Genomic DNA, 12,661 nt, shown 5'->3' on the forward strand with positions numbered 1-12,661 from the left:
CCACATTCTCCATCCTCTTTGCTGACACCAAATTCTGACACCGTGTCTGATACCAAATCTTGGTACTTGGTCTGTTTTCGCCCGTTGGCGTCGTTGAGACGATTGTCCCACGGCACTGTCTGCTCCACCAGCAAAGCTTGTTTAGACGATAACGACCAAATTACTATGTCTGGTCTTTGATTGGTTACTGCTATTTCTGGTGGGAACGTCATCCGGCCATTCAGATCCAACTTCTGGTGTACCTAGCACTCCACTGCCTTCCACACTGTCTATCACACTCTTTTCTCCACCCTTGACGAAATTGATAAATCTCAAGCCGCCTTTGTCCCTCTTTGGTCTTTTTCTGCTGCTCTCCAAGATGTCTGCAAGCACAGAAAGAACATTGTCGTGACGCCAGGTGTACCTTCCATCCGCTAGGGCCACTGAGCAAGAAGAAAGGAATGTTCTAAATTGGCTGGTCTTCCACAGAGTTTGCAAGCTGGCTCGTCTATTATCCCCCACGTTGCCAAACAAGATGGAGTCGGTAATACGTCGTAGACAGACTTTAATTGGAATTGCAGCCTCTGAGACTCCATGCACTAAATGTTATTCCATGACAATTTCTTTTGGCGGGCGCCTTCCCAGTTCAGCCAACTTCCTAATTTCTTCATACCAGTGGCTCTTACTATTCGTGATTGTTTTTCCATTGCACGAACTTTCTTCTGAACAAGATATCTCCTCTCCTCCTGGTTTGATGTCTTCTTTGCTGACCATTTACGTCCTGTCCATGTGTTAACACTTGCCTCTCTGAACTTGACATTCCGATTGTCCCTCAGCATGAGTAACTGCCTTACCTTTGTAACCTTGAACTCTTCCATCAATGATGTGAGAGGAAGTTGCAGCCTACTTCCAGAACTGTAAAGCATTATGCTGCTGAAGCTTCGTGGGACGGACAGCCAACTCCTTAGGTATCTACTTGCCAGCCTTTCCATTGACTCGACAGTTATTGTCATTGGTACGTCATAGACAAACAGCGGCCACAAAACTTTTGGTAATACTTCGTGTTGGTATATCCAGGTCTTGTATTTTCCTAGTAAGTTATATCTGTCGATAGTGTCCATCCATTTCTTAAGATGCCTCTGCGTGTTGTTAACGTTGCCAGTATCGCCGAGTGTGTCGTCAAATCATTTCCTCAGGCACTTGACTGGCTTCTCGGAAACCGTTGGAATGGTTTCATCTGTAGTCCTAAATACTTCGTTCTTTATCTTCCCTTTCTTCAGAACTAGATATATGGACTTGGATGGTTTAATCTTCATACGGCCCAAACGATGATATCTTCAATTTCCTGAAGCGTCCATCTTGCCTCTATGACTATCATTGTACTGATGGTTATGTCATCAATAAATGGCTTAAATGCCCTTATTGGGGGTTGTCTAACTCCAGCTCTCATCTATGGTCCCCTACTCATCTTCACCACTGGTTTTACCATTAGGTTCATGACTGCAGCATACAGAATTACCGACACCGTACAGCCAGTGACTATCCCGACATCTAAACGTTGCCACGAGGTTATGTAGTCATAGACTGTGAATCTAAGCTCTAGATTGTCAAAGTAGCTTTCGAGCAGATGTCATGTCTTCTCCGGCACATGATACCGTTCCAGTGTAAGTTGGACCAGTATAGAACCGTATGCATTTGCTAGATCTAGCCAAATAACAGCAAGCTCACCTTTCATCTCCTTTGCTTCTCTGATTATCTGTATCAAGACGCTGCTATGTTCAACACATTCTTGCACACCTGGAACCTCTCCTTTCTGTACCGAGATGTCATTATAGTTGTAATGCAGCATGTCACTGGTCATTCTCTCAGATTGTTCCTCTTTTGGTATGAAACATCCCTCTGCCTGGTGCCAACAGTTAGCCAGCTTTCCTCTTCGCCATACTATCCTTATGAGCTGCCACAGTCGTCGGCAATTCTTATATACTCTATAAGGTATGCCATTGGAAACTGGTGATGATGCTGTTCTTGCTTTCCTGGTGACATCTTTTACTTCCTTCAACTTTGGTTCAGACTCATCAAACAAATGTTTTTATCCTTCCTTCTTTGTCTACTCCTTTCAGCTCTTCTTAAACGTTTAAGCCTTTCTCTGATGTTTCTGCGAAGTTCTGACAATGCAGCTCTCTCTTCTATAGTTGCACATCTGAATGATTTTGCAAGCCGTCTCAGATCTTTCCTCATGCCTGTTATTTCCTGCTGCCTCCTATTCTTAGTGATAGCCTTCTTTGGTCGTTTTCTGTCTCATGCGCCATATCTATCAAGACTATTAAACTTTATTGGTGTCATGCCTTCGATTTTCCTATCGACACCTCTTGCCAAAGATGCGTTTAAAATTCCATCTACATCCACATCGAACTTCTTCCCTTGTCCTTTGTTTGCACTTGATGGCCACTTGATCTTTGCCTTTCCTGCTATCAGCCAGGTTTGGTTCCTGTACACTGACCTCAGGGGTATGTTGACTGCGGTTTTCTGTTGTTGACTCATCATTCCGGTTGTCCTCTTCATTGTCCGACACATGGACGCTGTGGTCACTATGGTTTTCTGTCTGGACCACCTCCACCTCCGTCTCATCAGGTTGCCCTGCGCGTTGTGTCAAACGCAGAAAAGGTGCGCATCCATCTTCCCCGTGTGAATCTTAAGTCCCCGTTCATTTTTCAAGGTCTTACCACAACTACAAGTACTGCCAACATTGTTCAGTCTCTCAGTCCTTGGTCGATCCGGTGTCGTATCCATTGTGTCCTCCAGATTAGGTCGCCCATCCTCCCCCGCTTTCGCGCGATCTCGGGGATATTTCTCCATGTATCTGTCTATAGGTTCCTTCTCGCGGAAGATGTGCTTCAGCCTGCTAATCCTCCACACCCTTGGTTGCCTGTCTTTTTAGACTGCCTCCTGTCTATTCAGGTTGTCAGTGCCCTATTCGCAGTCGTCATCCAGACTTTCCTGGCGGTCACTGGTTTTCCTGATTGAAATTACCTATATACATCTTGGATGGTAATGATTTGTCATGGTCACTGTCGTCAGGTGAATCCTCCTTCCTTGGCTGTTTACTACACAATTTTTTGCCCAATATATAGATATTATGCAAATACAGGCAGGTTTAGCGGACTTTAACTAACCTGCAGATTCATTCTTTGCATATTTCCATTGAGCGACATTTATCGTTAAAGCCATACATTGCATCGTAATTCGATTCTGTTGATATAATACAATTTTCACCCCTAATGAACTCTTTATATATTTAAAACATTAAGAAAGGAGGGGTAACAATGAAATTAAGATTCCAAATTTAGTCGCCTTTCACTATCATGCAGTGGGGCAGCAGGCATGATTCTAACATCATACCTCAGTGAAGGCGTTGCTTGAAATTAAGCTCATAAAACAAGTCTCAATAATTTAAAATCCTACTTTAAAATGGGAAAACAGCATATGCTTAGTGGACAGATGATACCATTAATTGAATATGACCTAATTTATGCACGTGACCTAGTCAATGTGACCCTAGGATGTAATCATCTTAAGTAGATCATGTCAAGATACCTATGCAGTACTAAACATCAATTTCAAGCTATCAAAGCGGTGAAAAATTTTAGTTTTCAGCAAAAATATTTAAAGTTTTTAATGCTTAAATAGAATAAATGCTTAACTAGGTCACTGTGACCTACTTTTTGAACTTTTCATTAGTTTTCTGAACTGAACTTCACAAACCCAATATTTACAGGCAAAATCTGCAAAAATTGTTATCTCTATTCTAATATTTCATTCATTAGGACTTAAATAATGAAAATGTGAATTTCCACCTTTTGACCTTTGACCTCTGAAATTACCATGAGCGCAGAAATAATCGGATATTCTGATAAGCATACAATATGCAGCTGACCTTAGTGCATCTTCATGCAAAGTATTTTGCTTATCACTGAGTGGCCGTAAAACGGCCCAAAGTGATACCCCTTCTTTATATAAATTTATTCTAAAACTTCTGTATAAAAAATTCGAACGATGTAGATATTTTCTATATACATTGTATTTTGTAAAGAGACTAAATAAAGTTTGAAAGTTTGATATTATCAAAGGACCAAACTACTTGTCCGTACCTTGTCGCACAAAAAGCTTTCAGTTTACCTATGAGATAGTCTAGGGCCGTTTTCGTTTATTCGGAACAACCGGTTCGACCGTTGGTTAAAGTCATTATTTCAAGTATAAATCCTGACGGACCTGCAGTTTTTGATACAGGCCTGTGAGGGCTTTGCCAAGGGTCGTCTGAAAATAATGTAAAATCACCAGGTCCGTCTTTAATTAATAAACGAACAACAAGGTCCAACCAGTCAAACCGCATAATCGAAAACGGCACAGGGGTGGTTATATAACGACAGCGATAGTAAACCCTGACCCCCTACTGTATCAAGAATCAACAAATGCATGCTATATATGTGATCTTTCATTTGCTGAATGTAACCCGTATATTGACCTCAACATATCCATTGACCCTGTCTACATATTGCTGAGAGTATCTGTCGTGTCTGTGAGCTGTGTGGCTGAACGAGATAGAAATAGTGATATGAAATACCTTTATATATAGAGCAATTGAACAAAGTACACTTTAAATGAATGACATGCTAACCACATCTTGAGTTGATAACATTTTCCGCCCAGCCACTGTAAAATTATTGACAATTTCATCAATACCAGTGTTGTATTTGTCGCAGTGAGCAGCTAAAAATAACTTTATCCCCTAGCACAGAAAACGCTTCATAGGTAAGTGTAGTTTTACATACCAGAAACAATAATTCCCGAATTAACTATTAATACATGTACATTCAATATCAATAAGGTTTATTTTACATAATCACTATGCATATTTTGATGATATGAAATGCAACTAACTGTACTTCACGAATTAACTGTAATATTCAATATCTGAAAGTTTTTTTTTACATAATCCTCATGCTTAATTTGATAATCAGAATTACTAGCAACTTTCATTCACGAATTAACTGTAATGCAAGCATTCAACATTAGAAAGGTTTATTTAACATAATACTCAAGCATATTTTAATGATTCGAAATATCAACTACTATTAACTGTGATATATGCATTCAATTTCAGAAAGGTTTATTAATAAGTACTAGTTAGTGTTATTTACGAAGTGACTGTTATTGCATTCGTACATGCATTCGATATCAGAAACATTATTTTACATAATCCTCATGCATATTTTATGATTAGTGAATATGTTTGTTATTATTTTTATAAGGAGATAAATTGAATATCTCAATGCAGTCCTTCCTTTTTGAAATCCTGTCCACTTTCCTGATCATTCTGGATGCTGTACAATATCCTTAATACTAACTAAAATCTGTATCTTTATTATGTACTCATATTTTGTTTTGCAATACATGTGAATATCCATAGTCTCATATGCCTTTATTTTCTCTTTAGTAAGCTTTCTCATCACACATTTTCTTCATGCGTAAGCATTGTTTTACAGATGTTAATATCCATATTAGCACATTCCTTTACTTTCACTTTACATAGCTTTCACACAAGATATGTATTTGTTAACATTTTCTACTCATGTAACCATTGAGTATTGCGTGGCAAGCTTCGTTTCAGTAACATTCTGTGATCTAATCTTACGAATGGAGATCAATGGGGACCAATTAATGAATCTTTTATAATGTATATGAAAATGTATTTTCTTCACATGTGTCACTTTGTCACTTTCCTCTCGTGTAATTATTGACTATTACGTGGAAACCGTCGTTTTAGTAATATTTTGTGATCTTATCTTCCGAAGGCATTATGCAGATCAATAGACATCAATATTTAGGCCTTTCTGTCGGCCGTGAACCTCAAATATTATTTTGGTACATGTGTGACATATTTTTAACAAATTTTCTTTATCTGTCTCTTCAAATTGTTTAAGACATAAAGCATTATACACAGCTGCCACAGGGCGACATTTTTTCTTATTGTTTCTTGATTGTCCAAATTGTGAATATCGTCTACCTGCTGTGAAAGATTTACACGTTGTGGGTCATTAAATCCCCCCAGTTACCCGGACTCGTTACCGTGCAGACTTTTAGTGCAATGCTGTCTCACTTCCTTGGCATCGAGGGCCGGAAGGTGTCATGACTGGTTGCACCTGTGACCCGTTTAAAATCTATCAGACGCAACAATAAAACTACCATTGAATTAACATGTAAGCTTCATTGAACATACAGATCGTAGCATACGTGATGTGAGGCTAAATTTAGAATAAGATCACGCTAGAGCACCCACAGTAACTGCCGCCATTTGTGTTTTGCCGGTTGAGAAATGCATGTATTTTGTCGGTGCTCAATGGTATAGTATATCAAGGTTAGTGGTGATAGACAATAAATGTGTTTAAAAGTGCTTTGGTAGTTAAGATTGCTGAGTTGTCAAACGTATATAGTGAAAATGGGTATGTATGTAATGAGTGACTACATATATGTGAAGATGTGCTGTGTGTTGGATGGCAGACAATACATTTCGAGTTCCATAGGTTCATTTAATTGACCTTAGTTATTTTACAGATAACACAATAGTTACCCTCGTCAGCTTATTGTATGGAACGCCATAGCTGTCTCGTAAGTTTCAAATATACTCTATGAATCTGTGTTTTCATTATATTTTATGTTTTTTTTTCATTATATGATTTTATCTTATCAACATATAATATAATTTCATTTGCATTTGATTTGATTTGACCAATGTATCATTTCTTCTACCATTATTTTATTTTCATTTGTCATGATATTATTTTCTTTTATCATTATATCAATCGATTTCATCATTATTCCATTTGGCGACATATATATTTGATTGACATCTATCATTGTTTTATTTGGTGTTATCATTATATTATTTTCATTCTCATTATATTATATGATTTCATTTTTATTTGATTTGATTTCATCTTTATTAATTTGATTTGATGTTACCATTGGATGATTCTATTTTACATTATTCACAGACATCAATATTGTATCATTTGATAAAATGAAATCAAACAATATAACGATAATTGAAATAAATATAAAAAAGTTATAATGATAACACCAAAGAAAACAATGATATATGTATATGAAATATTTATGTCACCAAATCAACAATGGTGAACTCGATGGATATAATGGTAGAAGCAAATGATACATTGATCAAATCAAATCATTTGATAAAATGATGCCATATAGGAATTTCATTTCTCTTTTATGTTTACTATGCATGTATGGAGCTTTTTCTCAAAGAATATATTATATGGGGCGCGTTAGCCTAGCATATATATTGATAAGATCAAATCATATAATGGTAAAACCATAATATATAATGGAAACACAAATCCATGCAGTATATGTGAACCATACGAGACAGATATGGCGTTCCATTTTATTATTTACTATGGGTTTTTTTTAACTTTCGATTTCTCATAGGAAATCATTACTGAAGTTCAGTTCAAAATTTACAGGATAAACAATGTATGCCGTCATCGGATACGCATCGGTGGTTTTAGCGCTATACATCATCATACGGCGATATTTCCGTAACTTGAAGATAAAGAAGCAAGATGGCCTCTACGTCATGGTAACAGGATGTGACTCCGGCTTTGGTAACCTACTGGCGAAACGTTTGGACAATTTGGGGATGAATGTTTTCGCGGGGTGTCTGACAGAGGAAGGAGGGGAGAGTCTGAGGAAGGCCACATCTAACCGAGTCGTTATTATCAGCCTTGACGTAACTAAAAGTCGGAGTATTAATGACGCCTACGAGGAGGTAAAGGGCAAGCTTCCAGAGGGTCAAGGTCAGTTTTATATATAGCTAATGTAAATTCCATATATGAAAATAAATGTGGTTACAGTTCTAGTAGTTTTCTTGTCTTCGCCAATTTCTATATTAGAGTTGCCTCCCTTGTTCCTTTGAGAACTTACTACCACTGTCGTTAAATATCATCTTCGATATTCCAGGGGTTACCGTCACTGTCGTTATATACATCATCCTCGATACTTCAGGGGTTACTATCACCGTCGTTACATCATCCTCGATACTTCAGGGGTTACTATCACCGTCGTTATATACAGTATCATCCTCGATACTCCAGGGGTTACTATCACAGTGGTGATATCCTCTTTGATATCCCAGGGGTTACTATCACTGTCATTACATATAATCATCGATATTTCAAGGGTTAGTTTCACTGTCATGATACATCATCTTCGAAATTTCAGGGTTTACTCGATTTTTCAAGGGTTACTATAACTGTCGTTATATCTCCATCCTCGATTTTCCAAGGGTTACTATCACTGTCGTTATATATCATCTCGATATTCCATGGTTTTCTACCACTGTCGTTATACATATCATTCTCGCTATTCCAGGGGTTAGTATCACTGTGGTGATTGCTCTTATGTAAATGCATTGGTATTTACTTGTGATAAAACACAACAAATGCATTCAGTCGCCAAAACGACAAAATTTTCTGATTTGTGTATCCCATAAACTTTACTACACTTGTATGTTTGTCTCCACCATGCATTGTTTTCTAATGCGTACTTCGGTATTATTAAAAAGAAAACTATTTCATGGTCAACCTTTCCGATTATTTCATTTCTATTATTAATTGTTTATGATACGTGTAATTTTGTGACATAATCCCTCAATTTAAAATCTAGTATTTATATTTGACGTCACATAATGTACATTTTGCTAGCCAAGGCTTCAGATTACCTTACACTCCACAATCAGAAACTTTGGCTAGCGAAGATGCAAAATTACATGTTTTGTAGGTCTATGGGGACTTGTCAACAATGCTGGGATATTCGGTCACAGTTGTTACGTCGCTTTTGATTGGTTGAAAATCGAGGAATATAAGACCGTGATGAATGTGAATTTGTACGGAACAATAGAAATGACACGGACTTTCCTGCCGTTGATCCGGAAGAAGAAAGGTCGCATCGTCAACATTACTAGTGTGTCGGGAAGAGTAGCGATTGGAGGGGCGCCGTATGTCTGTTCTAAATACGCCGCGGAGGGATTCGCGGATACCCTGAGGTAAGTCGGTCATTTATTTCCTACACAATGTTAAATTATAAATTCTCGACTAACCAATGCATGGTTTATTTAATGTTGCAAATTCATTAAACGTAACATATATCTGAAACTAATTTGATAATGAAGATATAATCGATTATCACGATTTAATTTCCAGGACACTTGCACGGAGTTTAATTTCCACGAATTAAAAAAAATGATTTAAGTACCTGTTCATATTGATTTTGTGAAAAAAAAAACATTTTGCGATTTTATTATTGTTTCGAATTTCGTGATTTAGAGTATGTTGAACAGAGAAAGAGTTTCTACATTATAACATTATAGTTGTTGTATATTTTATTCAACAGGACCGAGCTTTGGAAAACCGGAGTCACAGTTCATATCGTAGAACCGGGTGGATATAAAACAAAATTCTGTAACGCCGCGGATATCAAATCAAATATTTGGAAAGAGTTTCACGCACTAGAAAAAGATACAAAAGAATATTACGGGGAAGAATTCGTACGCATTTGTAAGTAGTTTTTATTCTTATATAATTTTTAGATATCATGTGCACTTTTTAAGGGGCGCTTTTAAAGTCTATCAATGTTCCTGTATTCTTTCTTGATATTGCTGGTTACAAGACAAATGGAATTATACTGCTGGTATCATACATAGTATCAATTAACGTAACTTATATAAATCGAAGTGAAAATTTTTGCTTAATTTTACCAGTAACTACTACCATGAATTTCGATGGTAATATGTCTTCGAAACTCGATGAAGTGGTGGATGCCTACACGCATGCGCTGACTGCCCGCTATCCTAAAGCACGTTATGTGGTGGGCTTTGACGCCAACACTTTGTACCGATTCCTGTGGTCAGTTCCGGAATGGATGTGTTCATTTCTTCTCAGCAAGTCTTGGCCGACTCCTCAGGGAGCGAAACGGTAACACAAATCAGAACTTGAGGAAAAATGGGATATTCCGCCTTGCATATTACCGAGTTACTTCCCTTGCTTGTACACCATACATTATTTTGTCAACGAAAATCACGTCGTTTTCTCTACAAACTTTGAAGATACGCTCGCAAACACGTGATGCTACAATAAATACCTACCCGCAAGGGCAGGTAACTCTGTATTTTGCAAAATGTTATGGCCTCATTGTGTGTACATGCGGGTCTTCTAATGTATAACGTGTCAAGGTCATATGATATGGTGAGAGTTAATATATGTGGTTTTTTTCCTTACTGGAAATTATTTCCTTTAATATGTGTACAATGTATGTCTACATTTTGCTACATATAGTGGTCTTTAACATCTTACCTTTGTTTATCATGTAGAACAAACTCGAGGTTTTTTCCCTTGAATTTTTGAAAAGTGTAACAAGAGTTAAAATGTTGGGGAAATTGTTTGTCTCATTAACCTTATCTACAGTTGCAACAGATTTTACTAAAACTATTTTTAACCAACTTTCTTTCGCGTGCGGTTTTATTTCGCGAACTTCGCGATCAAAGAAAATTCACGAAAATTTATCTCCGCGAAATCAATATCTTTCATAATTCTTGCACGAAAAATTGGAAGGTATTTCCATTCACTTTTTAATCCACAAAGCATAATCTCTCCGAAAGTTCTTTGTAAAGGAAATAGCAAGATTTACAACCCGCAAAGGAAAGTTGGTTAAACTCAACTCATATCATCATCAATTGTAACTTATGACTATGAATGATATTTTATGTTGATGGTGACATAATTTACATTTCAATCGTATTTATAACTTTTAGTTAATGTATTTCTTGCCTAAGATTTTATTTGTTACTGTGTAACAGGATATATTCGTGATTATTTTTTCGTGGATTTGTAGATTTCATAGCATGAAGTGAGTAGAACTTACAGTATGAATGATGCATGATTTCAGTCTTACAACCAGTTAAAGACCAACTATATATTTCCGAAACAAAAATTAAAAATTTATCAATAATAATTATAATGTTCGAACATTTTTATTTGTGGACAAAAAAGAAACAACAACACCAAACAAATGCAAGGTTTCCAGAAAAGGTTTTCTTTCATACCTACGGGTGTAATACTGGCTGGTCTAGGGTAATACACTCATGTCGCCTGAGGTTGTATTGCATGGCTGCCCATGCAATAAAGCCTCGTGACGTCACGGCGTCAACAAAATTTCTATTTCCTCGGTAAAATTTCAACATTTTTTTTCACAAACTTGACTGGTTTTACTATAAAAGATTCAAACAATGGATTTTTGTTGAAGATATTACGTAATTTTTCATGTATGAAAAATTGACTTTCAGACATGGATTTCTTCGAATTTATTTCAAAATGGCGGAATATTATAGTTGTAAAATTGCAATAAAACGTCGAGGTATGAAAGAAAAATACTCTTTCATAAGTGGATATGAAGGATAGGGATATTCTACCCTTTGGATCACAACATGTTGCAAAACCCTCGGCAAGCCTATTATATTTACTACATTTTGTGACCCTCGGGTAGAATATCCCTATCCTTCATATCCACATATGAAAGAGTCTTATATTATTTCGCTGCTTTGCCGCGTATCTTTTGTAGTGATAATTAACTACTGTGTGGTATTAAGGACGACATCGGGTAAACATAAGACGACCCGCGTTATGGAAATTAACATTCAATGTTTCTATTTAAAAATGGTCTAATAGTGATGATGTGTGTAAAATTAGCATTAGGCTAATAACTTTTGAGACTCAACACATTTTTCATACTCGTTTTAAAGATAGAACAAAAAATGAAAAAAGTTCCGTAAACATAGTGTGTCTTTGATACAAAATCATGAAGTAGTTTTTATTTATGTGCCATAGCTGAAAACTGTTTCATATGTTTTTATGCAATGTGACATGTTCACAGGAAATTAAATTAAACCACAATTAAATTGAAGGTTTTAACTTTTCGATGTGTTACATTTTTTATCTTTGTTTATTATAAGCAAAAAAAAAAAAAAAAAAAAAAAAAACATAAAGCTACGACAGGGAGCAGCAGTATACCGTTCGTTATCTATATACAAATGTGATTTTTTAATTCAATTTCAAACATATTATGAGAGGCTCGCATTTCCAATGATAAGAAGAATGGAAAAAAGAAAAGTTCCCGTCATCACACATAACATCATTTGAAAAATTACTTGATTAAACTATATTTAATTTTTATTTGTTTTCATACTAAATCCAACTCTCTGATTGGCAGATTCTTTTTCTTTATATGCTATGAAGAAAAAAACCGAGAATTGCGCGAAAATCCGACGTAATCATGAGGTCACAGTAGAGACGTTGACGTTGCGTATTGATTTAGAAAAAAATAATCCATTTGAAAATCAAAAGAATCGTACGTTTAAACGTACTTTATGCTATCAAGTAGTCTGAAAAATTAATTATAAGCATTGATGTTACTATTTTTTTTTACTTCATAGGGTTATGAAACAAATTTTATTTGCAAACTTTTGTGAGAATCCGCTACGCGGATTTACACAGTTTGCAAACAAAATTTCTTTCATACCCCTATGAAGTTAGAAAATAGTAACATCAAT

General features: G+C 36.3%; 1 protein-coding gene across 1 annotated transcript; it reads left to right on the forward strand.

Moving 5' to 3' along the window:
• The first annotated feature begins 7,538 nt into the window (after positions 1–7,538).
• Positions 7,539–12,278, forward strand: LOC138309615 (17-beta-hydroxysteroid dehydrogenase type 6-like). Its single transcript, XM_069250839.1, has 4 exons — positions 7,539–7,856; positions 8,839–9,103; positions 9,451–9,614; positions 9,818–12,278. The coding sequence occupies exons 1-4, from the start codon at positions 7,637–7,639 to the stop codon at positions 10,033–10,035; spliced, it is 867 nt and encodes a 288-aa protein (XP_069106940.1). The 5' UTR covers positions 7,539–7,636; the 3' UTR covers positions 10,036–12,278.
• The last annotated feature ends 383 nt before the right edge of the window (positions 12,279–12,661 follow it).

Source organism: Argopecten irradians, chromosome 15 (genome assembly GCF_041381155.1).
Source record: "Argopecten irradians isolate NY chromosome 15, Ai_NY, whole genome shotgun sequence".
Classification (NCBI taxonomy): Eukaryota; Metazoa; Mollusca; class Bivalvia; order Pectinida; family Pectinidae; genus Argopecten; species Argopecten irradians.